This window comes from Oryctolagus cuniculus, chromosome 4, assembly GCF_051225735.1.
Source record: "Oryctolagus cuniculus isolate XC-2025 breed Fujian yellow rabbit chromosome 4, ASM5122573v1, whole genome shotgun sequence".
Taxonomy (NCBI): Eukaryota; Metazoa; Chordata; class Mammalia; order Lagomorpha; family Leporidae; genus Oryctolagus; species Oryctolagus cuniculus.
In genome coordinates this window covers 78888516-78909074 of record NC_142870.1, presented here as the reverse complement: position 1 = coordinate 78909074, position 20559 = coordinate 78888516, and the positions used below count along the sequence as shown (strand labels likewise).

The 20559-nt window shown below is 40.7% G+C and overlaps 1 protein-coding gene across 1 annotated transcript in view; it reads right to left on the bottom strand.

Moving 5' to 3' along the window:
• Window positions 1–20559, bottom strand: part of SLC49A4 (solute carrier family 49 member 4) — a 104256-nt gene that overhangs the window by 23691 nt on the left and 60006 nt on the right. The window contains exons 5-6 of the mRNA XM_002716619.6: window positions 12367–12475; window positions 1435–1502 (exon numbers count right to left, since the gene is read on the bottom strand). Coding sequence (XP_002716665.3) covers window positions 1435–1502; window positions 12367–12475 — 177 coding nt within the window. The remainder of the gene's footprint in view (window positions 1–1434; window positions 1503–12366; window positions 12476–20559) is intronic.

The window sequence follows — 20559 nt, the reverse complement described above, 5'->3', positions numbered from 1 at the left end:
CCAACGGCAAAAAGGAAGACCTTTCTCTCTGTCTCTCTCTCTCACTGTCCACTCTGCCTGTCAAAAAAAAAAAAAAAAAAAAAAAGGAGTTATGAGAATAATTCTGAAATTGGTTTTAGGCCTAGGAGATAACCTAAAATCGATTTCAGATCCAAGAGTAAGGGCAGCATTTTGTAGAACTTCCATTACAACAAATTAAAAGCAGAAATATCCTTATTGTAATTTTCCCCTCTACTGGTATCTATATTTAGCTAAAACTAAGGGGTTGCAGAAAGAAAATGGGAAAGGAGCATGTGCAATGCCATTTCTGATGCACAATGGCTCTCTCTGACCTATCTGGTGCTCAAAATAGGATATGATCAATGATGACTCACTATAATTGGCTTGGAGGTTTAATTAGAAAAATTAAGTGTGATTCTTGTCAGAATGTGACAGGTCAATGTAGTTGAGTACCAGTGAACTGACTTCCTCCAAACAGCATTCTCTTTACCTTGCTTTTTTAGATTTAGCTTTTATTTTCCTAACTTATAAAAACCTCAAATGAAGTGATTTAGAAGTTACAGTGTCAATTCATTCTTTTATTATCCCAGAAACACCATGCACACTATCTGGTCTAGATATAATATCCTGTGACAATGTCAATTATGTTTAAGTATTTAAATATTGAGGTGATTTACATATCTTATTTGATCTCCTCAAATATGTAATTAGATTCTCCTCTTCCTGGTAAAGCTGATTGCCTAAATTTTATTTCTGATTAAACAGGGTAAAATGACTTGGGACGTGAATGAATATTACCTCCTTGGAAACACTCAGAGTAATTCTACAGGCAGTCACTTACAAGAGTGACATTTTTGTTCTTCTCTTTTTTTTAAAATAAATGAGGCCTTTCTTCTTTTCTAATTCATTCTAAAAATGTGTTGTCACAACGGGTTAGGAACAGAGGGAGGCTGCTGGGACTGGAAGTCTTTATGGACATTTTTCATCAAAACGAGGTAACCACAGAAGCGCAGGAATACATATCTGCTGACCAGGAGACTCTCTTCAGGGAAAGTTCTAGAGATGCTTGTGTCAATGATTCAATTCTTTTCTATTCTCGATAACTATCAGTTTGCCTTTGTTATTTTTATCCCCTTTCTTTGGTTCCACTGTAGATGTTGTTCTTTGATAATCCAGGGAGATGCAGCTTGATTACACTGAAAACACATTGCAAACACATTTTAGGAAGGACTACTCCTCTGAGGAGGCTTCCTGTGGCGACAGATTCTATCTACTGCATGGAAACTTTCTCGAAGCCTGGACAAAGGGCCTTTTTCCAACCTTTGCCTTTTCTACTTCTCACTGTTATTTTAATGTTTGATTTTAGGGGGGTCTATTCCTCTGTGGGCTTTGTTCCTCTTCTGTCTCTCACATGTTTAATATAAAATATCCTACCTTGCCATAGCTATTCCAACAACACAGCCTCCAACTATGGACCAAAATCCAATCCAGCCAGCATCTACCTGTTTAAAAAAAATAGCAGATACATTTAATTCAGGATTATAATGTTGCAATTTAGAAAGAATGAAATGGAACCCTTTATTATTAGTAGTGAACGACAACAAATCTAGGAAATACTATTTAAGAAGATGGATAAAACAAAAGGATTCACTGTGTAACTAATATAAATTTATCTAAATATGTGTTTGGTTAACTATTTGTGAAACAGTTAAGTCAACACAATTATTCATGTCATCAAACAAGCATCCTTCAGGTATGCACCACATACTAACACGGAACTAGGGTCGCTGAGGAAAATGGGAGAAGGACAGCAGATGACCGCTGACCTCTGGAAGTGAACACGTAACTAAGTACATGAAACTACTAAGAGATGATTAGTGCTAGAACATCTGGCCACAACTTAAAATGCATTAAGGGATGAGGAGGAGGAAGGGAGGGAGGGAGAGACAGATGAGGCTGAGCAAGAGAGGATGGAGAGAGAGAGGAAGGCTGAGGCCGCTTTTTAATGTGCAGCTTGTTGTTCTCCTGAGAAAACATTTCCAGCCCTGATATTTACTAGCTTTGCGACCCTCAGTAAACTCTCTTCTTACCTATGAAGTGGATTAAATGAGATAAGTCACGTACAGGACTAGACCAGGGGCCAGCACACAGGAAGTGCTCAGTTACTGTCAGCTGCTGTTATTAGCTGGTGATGTTTTCCATCTATCTTATCTCTTTCCTACCTCTGTGGCCACATTTTTTAGTGCAATCTACAAATGCTGCCTACATTTCCTTGTCACTCATTTGAAAGGCAGAAAGACACAGAAAGAGGGACAGGTAGAGACAGAGAGATTTCCCATCTGCTGGTACACTCTCCAAATGCCTGCAAGAGCCAGGGCTGCAATAGCCAGGCCAAAGCCAGGAGCCCAGAACTCCATCCGAGCCTCCCAAATAGGTGATGGGGACCCAGGCACTTGAGCAATCATCTGCAGCCTTCCCAGGTGCATTAGCAGGAAGCTGGACTGGAAGCAGAGCAGCCAGGACTTAAACAGGGCTCTCTGATATGGGATGCAGGCATCCTAAGCGGTGGTTTAACCCACTGTGCCACAACATGTGCCCCACATGCATGCACTTTAACCTTATTTAGGACTTAGCTTCTGTCTCAGTTTCCAGCTCAGTGGAATGGGATTATAAAGTTTTTCTCAGGACTAAGTAAGTGAATATATGTAAAGTGCTCAATAAATACTAGTTGTTACCACTGAAATTCTAAGTCTCCCTAACAATATTGCTGCATTTCGACTCCTCTCTCCCCTTCCTGCAACCACCACTCTTGCTTAGTACATTATTTTTACATCTGGACTCATGCGATAGCTTCTTCAATAGTCTTCACAGTCTGTTTTCCCCACTACTGCCAGAATAATTTCCTCCAGCATTCCACTTCCCTGCTCAGAAACAGTTCCCGGCTCTCCTTAGGGCAAAGTACAGACTTGACCTAGCACTTGAAGTTTCCCAAACTAACTTCCGTTTTTCATTGTTTTTTTTGAGTCACATTTTTCACTACACTTGTGACAGGGATTGCCAGTTATCTTCTTCTACCCGAGCAATTAGCCAGATCACATGTCCCTGCTCCCATCTGGTGCGAGCGACCATGCGACCAAGCCCTCAATAACAGAAGCTAGCAGGAGTGAGGTGTGCCGCCTCTCAGTCAGAAGGTGGATGACAGCTGTATGCCTCCTCCACGCTCACTTTCTCTTTCTGCCAGTGCAATCTGGCTGTGGTCACACACCTGCACCCATGCATATAACGACAAGGTCTTAAGGGACAGAAGAGCCACAAAGTGGAAGCAGCCTAGACCTCAAAGTCAGCAGGCAGGAAATAGTTGCCCAAACTGTGGACAACTGTCCCACGTCACGACACACGTTGTCTTAGATTGCTGCACGGACAAGAGAGAAATTTCTTCTGAAGTCAGAATTTTGGGTATCTACTCACATCAACTTAGCCCACTCTAAGTAATACAATAGTCTTATACAAGTCTTTTCTTCTCCCAGCATTTACTGTCAGAAGCAAACAGAAATGCCTTTTGTGAGAAAGATAATATCTCAACACTTAAATTATCCTTATAGTTTATCATAAAAGTGGCACCTGGGACAAGAGGATTCTCTGTCCTGCAGGGCTGTGTCTCTCATTGCAGGGCACCTCAGTACATTGTCTGCGGCCTACTTACTGCTACCGGCCCCCACAAGTGTCTCCATCTACCCACAGGTTGCATGGGGCCCTGCACCAGGCTACGGACTGCTGTGTATCTGGCTACACTGATGCTAGTCCGTTCAGGCCATTTTGTACCTTTCTGCTTCCCTTGTTTTCCCTTGTTTTTCACTTCAGTTAATATAATTCGGCCTGATGATTATCTTAAAATGTTTCTCCCATCATTTTTTGGCTGTCATTTAATTTTAAATTTCACTTCATTGAATGCCTGGCAGGATTCACGGTTTCTGTGGCTCTCAGAGTTTGGAAGGGCTTCGTATAGCGGTTACAACAGAAGAGTTGATCTGCAGAAGCAGCATCACTTGAATGGTGCTGCCCTCATCACGACTGAGCGCCCTCGGAATTCCTGCATCCAGTGGGAACGCTCCAGGAAGGCTTTCTCCTTAGGCTGGGGTACTGCTGTGAACTAAAAGTTGGCTTTCCCCCAGATCCACACGTCGGGACTTCATCCCCCGTGTGACAATATTAAGAGGTAGGGACTTCAGGAGGGCTGATGTCTCCAGGGCTCTGCGTTCGTAACACCAGCGTCCTCACAAAAGATGGGGCATTTGGTGCCTTGCCCCTCCTGCACGTGAAGGTACGAGGAGGAGGTGTCCATCTCCGAAGCCCCGGTGAGTCCTCCCCACATACCGAATCTGCTGTCACTTGGGCCTTGGCCTGCCCAGCCTCCAGAACTGTGAAGAACAGTTTTCTGACGTTTATAAATGACCCGGAAAATGCACTTTGTGATAGCAGTGATGGCAGCCTGAACACACCGAGACAGGCACAGTAGGTGATTAGGATTAATATTAGGGTTGAGGACTAGAAATCTGGAGGAAAACTATCTGAAGGCATCCAAAGGCCAACAAGGCAATCTAGAATTAGGGAGCCATGATGGGAAAGAACTCGGGAGACAGAAGCCTCGGATGAGACACACCAGCTTCTGGCATCTGGAGATCCTTTCCTTTGGGAGCATCTGCTGGTTTCAGAGGGGTGGTTAAGCGGTTGAGAAGTTATCGATGGCTTCACTGAACTAGGAAAGAAAAAAATAGCAGTTCAGGGCTTGCTGTGGGTGAGGTGGCCTTGTGGAAACTCCAGGCTTTCCCTGAGGAGTAGGGAGAACAAGGCGCACCTTTGAATGATCTCAGCCCGAGACCAGATGGAGGAGACCCAAAAGGTCCTGCCAGTAAAAATGTCAGTTCACTCTGGAGGAGAATAATATCACCTCGAAGATTAAATTATCTCTGCAGCTTTCATATGCTGTGTGTATTACTCAGTCCAGAAGAAATGCACACAGGAAGAGTTAAGAACACATGACTAACACCAAAAATATAGACAGTCCCACAGAGGATCCAGCTAAAGCAATTATGAGATACAGATTTTGAATAACTATTTTTAATAGGTCAAAAAGATAAAAGAGAATTTTTATAGAAATTTGTAAGCTATACAAAGAAATAGAAATTTTGCAACTTAAAAACGCCATAATGTAAATGAGCTCCCAGATGAATTTTATAGCAGATTAGAGCTCAACACAGAAGCAGTGAGTAAGAAGAAAAGCTAGATAAGTTAGCATCTGAAGCATAGAAAGGTTAAGGGATAGAAACTTCAAAGAGAGTAGGAGACACAGGGCACACAGTGTAAAGGTATACCACATATGGTCAGATTTCCCTAAAAGAGATGGAGAGAATTAGAGAAATTAAAACTTAAGCTTTGATGAGATTCTAGTCAAGATGTTCAGAACCAGTAAGAGACATCAAGCCTAGATGCAAGAATTCCACTACACCCAGGACAGAATAAATTCAGAAAAAGATCACAAGCTAGTTATGTGACAGTAAAACCACTGAAATGGGGCTGGTGTTCTAGCACAGCTGGTTAAACTGCTGCCTGCAGTTCCGGCATCCCATATGGGCGCTGGTTTGTGTCCTGGCTGCTCCACTTTCAATCCAGCTCCCTGCTATTGTCTTGAGAAAGCAGCAGAAGATAGCCCAAGTCCTTGGGCCCCTGTACTGGCTTAGGAGACCTGGATGAAGCTCCTGGCTCCTGGTTTCACCCTGGCCCAATCCGGGCCTTACGGCCATTTGGGGAGTGAACCAGTGGATGGAAGCTCTCTCTCTATGTCTCTTCCTCTCTCTCTCTGTAACTGCCTTTCAAATAAATAAATAGTGCCAGCCAACAATTTTATGCTCAATAACAAAAAACTTCAAAAAATGAAGGTGAAATAAAAACATTTTCAGACCAAAATAAATGACAAAATAAAAAAGAAAACCTCAAACAATAGAAACTGTCACCAGCCTATCTTTATAACAAACAAAAACCCTAAGGGTGTTTGTTTCTTCCTTCCTTCTTTCCTTCCTTCCTTCCCTCCTTCCCTCCCTCTTTCCTTCCTTCCTTCCCTCCTTCCCTCCCTCTTTCCTTCCTTCCTTCCTTCCCTCCCTCCCTCCCTCCCTCTCTCCTTCCCTCCCTCTTTCTCTCTCTCTCTTTCTTTCTCGCTTTCTCGATTTATTTATTTATTTATTTATTTGAAAGGCAGAGTTACAGAGAGGCAGAGGCAGAGACAGAGGGAGACAGATCTTCCATTTGCTGGTTCACTCCCCAGATGGCTGCAAGGGCCAGAGCTGGGTTGATCTGAAAGCAGGAGCCAGGAGCTTCTGAATCTTGGTTTCCCACGTGGGTGCAGGGGCCCAAGGACTTGAGTCATCGTCTACTGCTTTCCCAGGCCATAGCAGAGAGCTGGATTGGAAGTGGAGCAGCTGGGACTCAAACTGGCACCCATATGGGATGCCAGCACTGCAGATGGTGGCTTCACCTGCTACGCCACAGTGCCAGCCCCAAGAGTGTTCTTTCAACAGAAGAAAAATGATTATAGATGAGAGAGTGAAGATAAAAAGATCAAGTATAATGAGCAAACATGAGGGTGAATCTAAATGAGCAGTAGGTGTATACACAGTAAGAATAATGTCTTATGAAGTTAAAATACATGACAATAATAGCAGAAATGATTGGAAAGGGTTAAAAGAAATTAAAAGATTCTAAGAATTTATCTTGGACTATAATGGGAAAGATAAAAGTTCTAATTTGTAATAGAGATTGATAAATCTTTCTATTTTTCTAGGGTAACCACTAAATAGTGAAAAGGTCTGAAAGTCAAATCTAATAGAGGGGGCAAAAGGGAATTAAAATAATACTTAATTGATCCGTAAGAAAGTAAGAAAGAAAAAGGACAGAATGACTAAGCGAAATGAAAACCAGTGGTAAGATGGTAGATTTAGACCCAAATTTACCAGTAACTGCATTATTTATAAATATGCTAAATGCTCCAATTAAATAAGAGAATATCAGAATGAGTTAAAGAAAAATGTAATATGATGCTTATAAGAAGTGTATCTAAAGAAAGTTTGAAAGCAAAACATGTAAAAAGATATGCCATGTGTACCCTAATCAAAAGAAAGCTGGGGGGCTGGCGCCATGGCACAATAGGTTAATCCTCCGCCTGTGCCACCAACATCCCATATGGGTGCCGGTTCTAGTCCTGGCTGCTCCTCTTCCAGTCCAGCTCTCTGCTGTGGCCTGGGAAAGCAGTGGAAGATGGCCAAGTCCTTGGGTCCTGCACCCATGTGGGAGACCAGGAGAAGTACCTGGCTCCTGGCTTCGGATTGGTGCAGCTCCAACCGTTGCGGCAATCTGGGGAGTGAACCAATGGTTCCAGCCCAAGAAATGTATATCTTAAAATGGCCGGCGCTGCGGCTCAATAGGCTAATCCTCTGCCTGTGGCTCCAGCACTCCGGGTTCTAGTCCCGGTCGGGGGGCTGGATTCTGTCCCGGTTGTTCCTCTTCCAGTCCAGCTCTCTGCTGGAACCAATGGAAAAAGGAAGACCTTTTTCTAAGTCTCTCTCTCTCACTGTCCACTATGCCTGTCAAAAACAAAACAAAAACGAAAACAAGAAATGTATATCTTAAAATGAATATATTACAAAAGAAAAGCTAAAATTCAAGTATGTTCATAGGCATTCATATAAAAAAAAGAAAAAGTAGAGGAAGTAACTTCCCTCCAAAAAACAGAACAATATAAAATCACAATTCAATGAAACAATAAAGATACATTCACTAAAAAGCCACTGTGAAACTGTTCAAAGAAAAAAAAATGAATATACAGATGAGCAATATCTGGAATGACCTAATAAGACAGCAGATACTGTAGTAACTTTTTGCCAATAAATTTAAGAAATAAATTATTTTGAGATAAAATGGACAAATTCTAGAACAACTTATCCAAATTGGTACAAGAATGAATAAGAAATCTAAGAAATTTTATGACTAACAAAGGAATTAATTTCTATTTTAAATCTTTTCACAAAGAAATCTAGATAGCTTCATCAACAAATCCTACCAAATATTTCGGGAAAAACAAAAGATCAAAACCACCAACCTTACACAAGCTCTTCCAACGACAGAGAAAGAAGGAATCTTTAAGTTTAAAAAAAAATGATTAAAATTTGATAAGTATAATTGACAAGGATAGGACTTGAGAGGAAAATTATGGTTATCTCATTCGTGAATTTAACTGCAAGAGATATGAACAAATTGAATCCACTCATTTACAAAACAAGTGTAATTATCACTAGCAAACTGGATTTAGTACTGGAATGCATGGTGGTTTAACATTTAGCAATCAGTAAATGCAATCTGTTACATAAAAAGGTTAAAAAAGAAAAATCACATGATCATCTTAGTGTTGAGTTTTAGTGATAGTATTTTTCAAATCTATTTGTCATTAGTCACAATTGATAGCACTATAATATGTACAGAGGCTAAAATACTTATGGATATATTAATAAAGTGAGTATAACAAAGTTGTTTGATACAAGGTCAGCTGTATTTCAATTACTTGCACATATCAGATGTATTTCCATATGCTAATCAAAACTAGAAAATAAAAATATAAAGTTAACAATTATAACAGCTTATAAAAGTATAATATATATGGGAGTAAATCTAATAAATATATAGAGGAAATCTTTGCAGAAAATTATATAGCATTATCCAGAGACACTGGACCTAAATAAATAAGAAATGCAATGATCATAGTTTGAAAAACTCAATATTACAACAAAGTTATCTCAAATTGACATATAAATCAAAAATATTCTAATCAAAATCCTAATAAAGGGGAATATTTACTCTTCTAGGTACCTAAACTTACAATGCTAAAACAATAAGAAAATTTGATATTGGCACAAAGGTAGACAAATAGACTAAAGGAAAACAAATCTAGAAACACATGTACATAACAAAGGGACTTGGTTATGACAAAGATGATGGCAGAAAGCAGTGGAGAAAAAAATGATCTTTTCAAAAACTGAAACTAGGTTAAAGGTTATCCATATGAGAGAAAAGAAACTTAATCCCCACCTATAAAAAGCACAAAATCAACTCTAGTTTTAAATGTGACAATAAAATGACAAAGCCCAATAACAGCTCTGTCCAACAGAATTTTTTTTAAAGATTTATTTATTTATTTGAAAGTCAGAGTTACAAAGAGAGAGAAGGAGAGGCAGAGAGAGAGAGAGAGAGAGAGAGAGAGAGGTCTTCCATCTGCTGGTTCACTCCCCAATTGGCCGCAATAGTCAGAGCTGTGCTGATCCAAAGCCAGGAACCAGGAGCTTCCTCTGGGTCTCCCACGTGGGTGCAGGGGCCAAAGACTTGGGCCATCTCCTACTGCTTTCCCAGGCCATAGCAGAGAGCTGGACTGGAAGAGAAGCAGCCGGGACGTGAACTGGCATCCATATGGGATGCCAGCACTTCATCTATTGGGGGATGGCCCCCAACAGAACTTTCTGTGATGATACAAGTGTTCTCTATCTACACTGTCCAGTACAATATGGCAGTCACTAGTCACATATGGTTACTGAGTGCTTGGAGTGACAGTACAACTGAGAAGGGGAATTTTAAATTTTATTTCATTTTTTAAAGATTTACTTGGCCAGCACCGCAGCTCAATAGGCTAATCCTCTGCCTGTGGCGCCGGCAGTCCGGGTTCTAGTCCCGGTCAGGGTGCTGGATTCTGTCCTGGTTGTTCCTCTTCCAGTCCAGCTCTCTGCTGTGGCCCACGAGTGCAATGGAGGATGGCCCAAGTCCTTGGACCCTGTGCCCACATAGGAGACCAGGAAAAGCACCTGGCTCCTGGCTTCGGATCAGCGCAGTGCCCTGGCTGCGGTGCGCTGGCCACAGCGCGCCGGCCACAGCGCACCGGCCACAACGTACCGGCAGCAGCGGCCATTGGAGGGTGAACCAATGGAAAAGGAAGACCTTTCTCTCTGTCTCTCTCTCTCACTGTCCACTCTGCCTGTCAAAAAAAAAAAAAAAAAAAAAAAAAAAAAAGATTTACTTGTTGGGGTTGGTGCTGTGGCATAATGGGTTAAGCAGCCACCTGCAGTGCCGGCATCCCATATGGGCACCAGTTTGAGTGCTGGCTGCTCCTCTTCTATCCAGTTCTCTGCTTATGTCCTGGGAAAGCAGTGGAAGATGGCTCAAGTTCTTAGGCCCCTGCTCCCTCAAGGGAGACCAGATGAAGCTTCTGGCTCCCGGCTTCAATCTGGTCCAGCTCCAGCCATAAGGCCAGTGAACCAGCAGAGGGAAGACTCTCTCTCTGCCTCTGCCTCTCTGTAACTCTACCTTTCAAATAAATAAATAAACACATCTTTTCTAAATTTATTAAAGAGAAAGATCTTTTCTTCTTTCTTGTATTAGTCTCCATCTGCTAACACCTAGACTGACAGTTATTTTTCTACTGACTGCTCTTTAATTAAAAAAAAAAAAAGTCACACTACCTGTTTCTTTGCATGTCTAAAGTGTGTGTTTGCATATCTTATTTTACCTTTATTTGTTTGACACAGACAAGAGATACGCAGAAAGTCAGAGAGAGAAATAGACAGGCAGGTAAACAGAGCTCCAGTCTGCTGGTTCATTCCCTAACCGCTTGCAATGGCCAGGACCGGGCCAAGCTGAAGCTGGGAGATATGCACAATACCCTCAATCCAGTTCTCTCGTGTGGGTGGCAAGGAACCCACTTGAGCCATTGCCTGCTGCCTCCCAAGGTGTGCATTAGTAGGAAGCTGGAATTGGCAGTGGAGCCAGGAACGGAACCCAGGCACTGACCTATGGGATGCGGGCGTCCCTAGCAGCATGTTAACTACTAGGCCAGAGCCTGCCCCTCTGCGTTTTAGTTGTATGCTGTACGCTGTGGGGGATACGATGCAGAGATTCTGGGTTTTTTGACTCTCTCTAAAATGGTTGGTTTTTGTCCTCGTAGGCAATCAATGACTAGCTGATCTCCTTGAGCTTGTACAGGCTTCATTCTGTGCTTTTTGGCAAAAATAAGTAGAAACTAAGGTGCTTCTCAAGCTCCTCTCACTCTCTAAGATGTCTCCTCTGAAGAACTGTGTCAGGGCTTGGTTTAGGTTTTGGTTATGACGGGTCTACCTAGAGTGGGCCTTATTCCACCTAGGGCATGGCTTTTTTTGCTTTTTTTTTTTTAGATTTATTTGAAAGGCAGAGTGACACACACACACACACATACACACACATACAGAGAGAGAGAGAGCACCTGGAACTTCATGTGGGCCACTCTCCTATGTGGGTGCAGGGGCCTGAGTACTTGGGCAGTACTTTATACTGTCATAAAGAAAAGGGTACCCCAAGAGTGGGCAAGAGACCCTAACCCTAACCCTATGTCAGAAAAAAGGATATTCAAACATCCAATTAACACTTGAAAAACAAAACCGGGAAGTCTCTACAATGACAGAGAACTGCACAGCCATCAGCATGACTAAGATTACAAAGGCTGACAATGCCACAAGGCCAAGTGCTAGTAATGGTGTGGAACAAAGAGAAATTGCTGTTACTGCTGGCAGGGCCATGTATGGATGCAAACACCTTGGACAAAGTTGGCATCATCTATCAACATGAGAATACAATGAGAACCAGCAACTGTACAGCTACAATCCCATACACCTAACAGAAATGTGTAACAGGTGTATCAAGAGAACATTCACCAAGCACTGTTTGTGACAGTCAAAAATGGTAAACAATACAAATATTTGTCAAAAGTAAAAGGGAGACACTGTTATTTATTAATACAATAGAGTACCACATCTCACCAGTGTGGCAGACTTCCCCCAATTGCACCCCAACTTTCTCTCCACCCCTCCTGCCATGCTGAAGCAGAGTGAAAGAATGGATGGCATCGAGAGTAGTGAGATGGTTGTTATGAAAGAAGTGAGATACCCTTTCTCTAAGACCAGAGACCAAGTAAGAAACTAAGATGCAGGGGTAGTTAGGTATTTGATGAGAGTCTTTTAATCTTTATAAAGTATGAGGCAAGGATAAAGGATAGACTCAGCAAAACTAAGATTTCCCTCCCCACCCCCATTTTTCAGTCTTATTAGTAACACACAAATAAAAGTGAAATTCACGGTTGTTATTAAAATCAATATTTTTAATTGTTCCATAAGAATCTTGTATTTGCAACACTAATATAGGACAAAGCTTTATCTAGTCCTTGCAGCTAAAACTAAGAGCATGTAAGCAGTATTTATAAATGAAATGAACTGAAATATTCACAACACATAAAGAAGTAATACTTACTTGGCTGACATGTACTGGTGTTAGAATTAAGTCCAGCACTCCAGACCAGCCAGCAAATACGCCAAATGGTATGGCATATGCTAAAGCAATCATCAAAAATCTCAAATTGCTGTAAAAGAGAGATAAAATAAAACAATTATAAACCAAAAATCTAGAATTTGAAACTTACTCATGAAAAAGGTAAGGCATTTGGAAACTGAAACTGTTAATGAATTCAACCTCCAGAGGCAGGTATTGTATTGCAATGGCTTAAGCAGCTGCTTGGGATGCCTGCATCCCTTATCAAACCTGGGTTTGGGTCCCATCATCCAGTTTCCTGCTAGTGTGTACCCTGGAAGGTAGCAGATGATGGCTCAACTGTTTGGGTTCCTGCCACCCATGCGGGAGACCCAGATGGAGTTCCTGGCTTCTGGCTTTGGCCTGGCCCAGCCCAGCAGCCTGGTGTGGGTATTTGGGGAGTGAAGCAGCTGACAGATGGAAGATCTCTGTCTCTATTACTCTGCCTTTCAAATAAAAAATAAACTTAAAAAATAAATTCAAGCTTCTTTAAATATTTTTCAAGAATATTTTTGTTCAAATTTTTTAAAATGCAATTTTATTTTATTATATCGACAAATTAGCATCACTGTATTATGGAATGAGTAGGTGGTAGGGAATTCATTTAAAAAACAAAAAAGCTCTCATTTGAAAGGAAAAATTACTATTTTTCCTTATGAATAAGACAGAGAGGATAACCTAAGATTAAAGACATACATATAATATGCTAGCTTAGGAAATGGCTTTTATTTTTATAATTTTAAAGGTTTATTTACTTATTTGAAAATCAGAGTTATAAAGAAGGAGAGAGAGAGAGAGATCTTCTATCTGCTGGTTCACTCCCCAGATGGTCACAACAGCCAAGGCTGGGCCAGACTGAAGCCAAGAGCCAGTAGCTTCATCTGGGTCTCTCACGTGGGTGTGGGGGCTCAAGCACTTGGGCCATCCTCCACTGCTTTTCCCAGAACATTAGCAGGAAGCTGTATCAGAAGTGAAGCAGGTGGGTCACTAACCAGCGCATTATTTTTGTTTTATTATTAAAAGTCTATATTAATGCATTTTTCAATAGGCATTACTATTCAAATGGCTCAAAACTAAAAAGTTATGAAAATATGAGGGGAAAGTTGTTTTCTTACTCCTGTTTTCTCCTTCTCAAAATTACAAGTGTTACCAGTTTCTTGGGTAACTGCCCAAAAATACATCATAAATACACAAGCTAGTAAAAATATATAGACATATGTGCTTTCCCAGGCTTTTTATAAAAATACTGCATTCGAGCATTTGTGAACTTCACTGCAATTTTAATGCAATAGATCTTAGAGCTCTTTCTATAAATAATCCATAAAGATTCTTCCTCATTCTTTCTTATGGCATTCTACCATGTCAATGTATCTACATTTAATCAGAAAGATGAGGATACTTCAAAAAGTTCATGGAGAACAATTATAAGACAAGCTTGGCCGGCGCAGCGGCTCACTAGGCTAATCCTCTGCCTTGCGGCGCCGGCACACCGGGTTCTAGTCCCGGTCGGAGCGCCAGATTCTGTCCCGGTTGCCCCTCTTCCAGGCCAGCTCTCTGCTGTGGCCAGGGAGTGCAGTGGAGGATGACCCAAGTACTTGGGCCCTGCACCCCATGGGAGACCAGGAAAAGCACCTGGCTCCTGGCTCCTGCCATCGGATCAGCGCGGTGCGCCGGCCGCAGCGTGCCAGCCGCGGGGGCCATTGGAGGGTGAACCAACGGCAAAGGAAGACCTTTCTCTCTGTCTCTCTCTCTCACTGTCCACTGCCTGTCAAAAAAAAAAAAAAAAAAAAAAAAAAAAAAAAGACAAGCTTATTTTGGTGCAAAAAAATGAAATCTATGCATAAAGAGGTATCTTTAAAAAGCTCATTGAAAATGTGTATTATGAAAAAGATACAGAGATTTTGAAATTTTTTTGCGTTCAAATAAACTTAAGTCCTTTTCCACAAGTGTTGAAATACCCTTGTGTGTATGTGTATGTGTGTACATATAATTTCATTCTTTTGCTCGTATAAACAGTCACTTTGCCTATGTGCTAGTGTACCTGTGTGATCAATTCCTAGACTACATCTGCTTTATCAAAGAGCTTACGTATTTGTGATTTTCAGATATTGCTCACTGACCTTCATATCTGAAATTATGTGCCTGTGCACCTAGCAAAATGGCTAGAATAAAACCAGTCATAACACTAAAACCTGACAAGGAAGTGCAAAAGCTGCAAGACCCACACAATGCTCACAGTAATGACAAATGGTTTGACGACTCAGGAAAATAGTTTGGCAGATTTTATCTTTAATAAGTAAACATGCTACTTTCATGCAACCCCGCAATTGCATTCCTGGGCATTTATTCCAGAGAAATGAAATTTAATGTTTATACAAAACCTTGTATACAAAAGTTTATGGCAACTCAACTCTAATAGCCAAAAGCTAGAAACAACCCAGATAGCATTCAAGGTGAAGGGATAAACAAACTGGGGAACATCCATATCATGCAATGCCACCCAGCAATAAAAAGAATGAACCTGTCTGACTCTTAAAAGGCCGTAAAAGGCCAAAATCTTACTTACTTTATATGATTCCATTTACACAACTTTCTTTAAATGACAAAATTATAGTAATAGAGAACATATTAGTGTCCGCCAAGAATTAAGGAGTAGGGTGGGTGGAAGGAGGTGTGGCCACACCAGGGCAGTAACAGGGATGCCGGGGTGGTTGGAGATGTTCTCTGTGGTGAATGCATCAGGTCAATTTTCTGGCTGTGATAGCGAGTTATCTTTGTATTATTTCTTATAATGCATGTGCATCTACAATGATCTCAAAAGAAAAAGCTTAACTAAAAAAAAAATCTAATGAAAATCAGATAGCATTTACAATAGCTATTTAAAAAAAAAAAAACAAAAAACTATGAAGTATTTAGGAATAAACCAGGAAGGGCCAAGACTTATGGAGGAAGAAAATAAAGCAACTTATTATCAAATTAAGGACACAGAGGACAATCTAAATAGATGGAGAGACAGTCCATGCTGCCAATCCACCCAAATTATTCTATAAATTCAGTGCAATCACAATAAAAATTTCAGCTGGGGCCGGCACTGTGGTATAGTGGATAAAGCCACCAGCTGCCATGCAGGTGCTGGTTCAAGTTTTGAATGCTCCACTTTCAATCCAGCTCCCTGCTAATGCCCCTGGGAAACCAATGGAGGATGGGCCAAGTGCTTTGGTCCCTGCACTCATGTGGGAGACCCAGAAGAAGCACCTAGTTTCTGGCTTCAGTTTGGCTCAGCTCTGTCTGTCCAGAAAGTGAACCAGCAAATGGAAGATTTCTCTCTATCTCTTCCTCTGTCTCTCTGTAACTCTGCCTTTCAAATAAACAAATAAATCTTTAATAAAGAAAATCTTGGCTGTATTTTTTTTCTAGAAACTCATGAAATATGCTCCAAAATTTATACAGAAGAATAAATGTCCTTAAAAAGTTATTATCCTTAAAACAAAAAAATGAAGGACGAGGTCCTTGTCCTATCAGACATTAACACAAACTGCATGGCCGGAGTAACAAAAATGTGTGGTACTGGCTGAAAAGCACCAAGACCCCTGGAGAACAGAGAGCCAAGACACAGAAACGTGATCTACAGCGAAGGTGGCTACAAAACAACTAGCTAAGGACTGTCAGTCAACAGTGCCAGTCAATATTCTATGGAGAAAAGAAACCTTCATACAACATTTGGTAAACATAACATAATAAGGAAGATTCTACGAAGGGTGAAAACTTAATTGTGAAAGATAAAATGAAAGAGATACTAATTAAGGAATCTTCCTGGCAAAATTGATAGGCAGCTGACAGAACTGAGAGTAGATATTTGAAATTTAGAAGTCAAAAAGGATCTGTACTATGAAAAGCATTAAAAAAAAAAGAAACTATCATTAAGAAATGGGAAGAAGTTATGAACAGGAATTTACAGTAGATGGAAACTAAAAGGCTAGCAAACTTGGAAGAATATGGAACTTAATCACAAAATACAAATTATTCAAAAGATAATTATTAGTTATTAGAGTTATTAGACTGACAAAAAAATGACAGAAACTGCTAAGTTTGGTGGGCATTTTTGAGAGCTACCTGGCAGCATTTGGCAAATTCAGTTTAGAATATCTTGTGCACTAGCAAACCGTTCGCAGACATTCTCCAAGGACATTCTCAGGTCTGTGGTGAGTATATGAGGATGTCCCTGCAGTGGTGTTTGTGGCGACCAAGAACTAGAGGCAATCTGTGTACACAACAGGAGTAGGTGTATAAAATATGATAGATGAATACCACGGAGGACAAAGAACCAGGCGAATGAACACGGGGCAACATGCATTTTAAAACCAGTGTGTTGATACTGCAAAATGAGAGCTATCCAGATACCATGTGCCTCCTGAGGGGAGAGGGCATACCACTGATGAAGGAGTCACGTAAAACAAAAACAAACCAAAAATAAAACCCGAATCAGAACAAAGCTCTGACCAACAATTTACAGGAAACAAAAAAGGCAGATAAACATATCAAACTACACAAAGAGGCAAACTACAAAATCCAGACCTTTCCCCAAGAAATAAATTACAATGAAAGAGAAGAGCGAGAGTGAGAGCGAGAGAGAGAGAGAGAGAGAGAGAGAAGTGAAACCCACAGGCTACAAGCCCTTGGGGCAATTGCAATGTGTGGACCTAATCTGGATTCTGATTCTTGGATTCTGATTCAAACTATTAAAAAAAAAGTTATGATACATCAGGAAAATTAAACATTCATTTGATATTAGCAAATTATTATTTAACAGTTTTTAGATAGGATAATGATAGTATACTTATGTTAAATAGAATCTGTATATTTTTGACATATGTTGAAATATTTCTGGGCAAAATGATTTGTCACCTAAGATTTTCTTTGTGATACAAGAAGAGGGGAAATGCATATAGCAGAGATCAAACAAGATTAGCTGCAAATTGATAATTGTTGATAATGAGTTATGGGGCTTTGTGGGGTTACATTATTCTGCTTTTGATTACTATTGTAGCATTTCAAAATGGAAAGTTTAGAAAACCCAGGTAATGTTTGGTGAAAAAAGTCCAACAGAGATACATAATACACCATCATTCAGATAAGTTAGACATAGATGCACACAAATAACACTCGCATTACTATAGCAAAGGGACATGAACACACTAAAGGCACTTGCGACAGGTGTCCTGGGGCGGGGAAGGGATGGGAGTAGGAAATGGAAACAAAAGAATGAATGAAAGAACACAAGAGTCAATGTGTTCATGTGCCTGAAGTAAGCAATGTGCCCACGTTTGAAGTCTAAGAGGCAAAAAGAGCCATTATCACCTCATCAAATATCAAATCAACACACACAGAGAAATGTTTACATTAGGATGCACAGCTTAAAAACAAATTATGAGAAAGGAATCACATGGACAGTAAATAAATAACTGTGGTGGAAACCCTGGACTTACAATGGATAGTTGTTTTTTTCACCCAGACAGTGGAATTAAAATTTAGGGAGGCAATTATTCTATTAACCCAGGGAATAATGACTTCAGGAGTTCTTTGAAAGACCAGGGAAAATTCTAAGGCCAGACTATAGGAACAGGGTATGGGAGGCCCCTAGGTAAAAGCAGGCAGTGGTGCAAAGCTCACAGATGACTATGGAAGAGACAAAGGAATGCTGGCCTAGATGAAAAAGGCTTTTGGATAGCCAAGAACTGACGGCTTACACACTTGAAGGCCCTGGCTCTCGGGTAACTGGGTGCAGACACGGGGTGCATCGTGCTAAGAGTGATCACCTACAGTGACCACTCTGCCTTCTCAGAACAATCCTGTACACAGCGTAGGTCTTCCGTGGCCCTGCTCGGCTCACAGAACAGTCCACAATGATCAGACCCCCGCCCAGTTTTATCTACTGCTATCTAACTTCTGATGCTGGCTTTGAATGGAGAAAACTCACACAGCACCAAAAAGCAAAACAAAACAAAAAAAAGGAGAACTATCATTTTTAAATTGCCATCTCACTGTTGTGTACCACTGATCATAATTCAACATAAAGAATATTTTAGTTCAATAGAATCAGATGCTGTAGAAAAGCAGTTTTCAGAGACTCTTCACTCCAGATTAGGATATTTATTTTCAACTTGTGACTTACTCATATATATATATATATATATATATATAATATGCACACGTTACATACTGAAATAAAAGTCTTGTCAAAAATATGCAGCCTTACTACATGTGATACAATAATATTTTCTTTCTTTCTTTCTTTCTTTCTTTCTTTCTTTCTTTCTTTCTTTTTTTTTTGACAGGCAGAGTGGACAGTGAGAGAGAGAGACAGAGAGAAAGATCTTCCTTTTTCCGTTGGTTCACCCCTCAATGGCCGCTGCGTACGGCGCACTGCGCCGATGCGAAACCAGGAGCCAGGTGCTTCTCCTGGTCTCCCATGCGGGTGCAGGGCCCAAGCAGTTGGGCCATCCTCCACTGCCTTCCCATGCCACAGCAGAGAGCTGGCCTGGAAGAGGGGCAACCAGGACAGAATCTGGCGCCCCGACCGGGACTAGAACCCGGTGTGCCAGTGCTGCAGGCGGAGGATTAGCCTATTGAGCCGCGGCGCTGGCAAATATTTTTTAATCTGTTTTATTCCCTTCTACTTTGCAAAGAAAAAAAAAATGGTGGTCAATTCCTAAATTAGTTGGCTGTGAACTAAAGTTTGAAAAACAATGATGCAAAGCCCTGAAATGTGGCTAGCGCAAATGAGAAACTAAGTTTTAAAATTTATTTCATTTTAACTAATCTAAATCTAAATTTAAAAACAGAAGTAGTGTAAAGTACTTTTCTGTTAAACACAACATTAGTTTTGATGGATCACATTTCATTCTAGCAGCTGGGATGAGAGATGGTGCACACATCGAGGCATGTGCTGTTTCTAGTGTCATAACCTGGCTCTGTCTTGGTGTCAATTAATTGATTCAGTTCTAATTACTGTTTTCTATATACTAGTACTGTAACTTGTTTCCTTGAATGTTTCCTGTAGAAAGACTAGACTGCAAAAGAAGAAGGCAGCAAATTTCACAGTAAAAGGCAATTGCAATTTGCTGCAGCAGGTCAAAGATGAAATGTCTAATATTGGAAAATATTTAAGATACAAAAATGGATAATATTTAGATACAAGGTGAATTATATAAGAAGTTTTTCCATACTGGTCAAAAAAGAATCATGGAAATTTGTTGCTGGAAATCAGAATTAACTGTCAAACAAATCTTTTTAAATGATTTTTACAGATCTGAACTTATCACTTTAGCCAACACAGCATGGATTCTTGCACAAAAAGGAAAAAACATTTTTAAATGGAAAGATGAAAGGGAATCAATATTTTAGCTATGGAAATTAGGAGGAACAACTAAATATGTTTTCTGCAAAAGTGACAAATTTTCAATTAAGTCCCAGTCGCCTGTACAATACCTGTATTAAGACCTAATAACATCGGACGATGCTGCGGCTCACTAGGCTAATCCTCTGCCTTGTGGTGCCGGCACACCAGGTTCTAGTCCCGGTTGGGGTGCCGGATTCTGTCCCGGTTGCCCCTCTTCCAAAGGCCAGCTCTCTGCTGTGGCCAGGGAGTGCAGTGGAGGATGGCCCAAGTACTTGGGCCCTGCACCCCATGGGAGACCAGGAAAAGCACCTGGCTCCTGGCTCCTGCCATCGGATCAGCGCGGTGCACCAGCCGCAGCGCGCTGGCCGCGGCGGCCATTGGAGGGTGAACCAACGGCAAAAAGGAAGACCTTTCTCTCTGTCTCTCTCTCTCACTGTCCACTCTGTCAAAAAAAACAAAAAACAAAAAAACAAAAAACAAAAAACAAAACAACCTAATAACATCAAAGATTTGTTGATCTGAAATTTGAAAAAGTGTAGTTATCTACTCTAAACTTCAGATAAACAGTGTAACGTCATAAACACTACTCAACGAATAGTGTTTCAATCATGATTTCACTTATAATGTATTTCTCAATACAGATCAAATATTTCCTATGAAACTTTAGTGTCTACGTTGAGATGTGCTGTGGGGATCAAATACACAGGGAACAGCCAAGATTTTATACAAATAAAAGA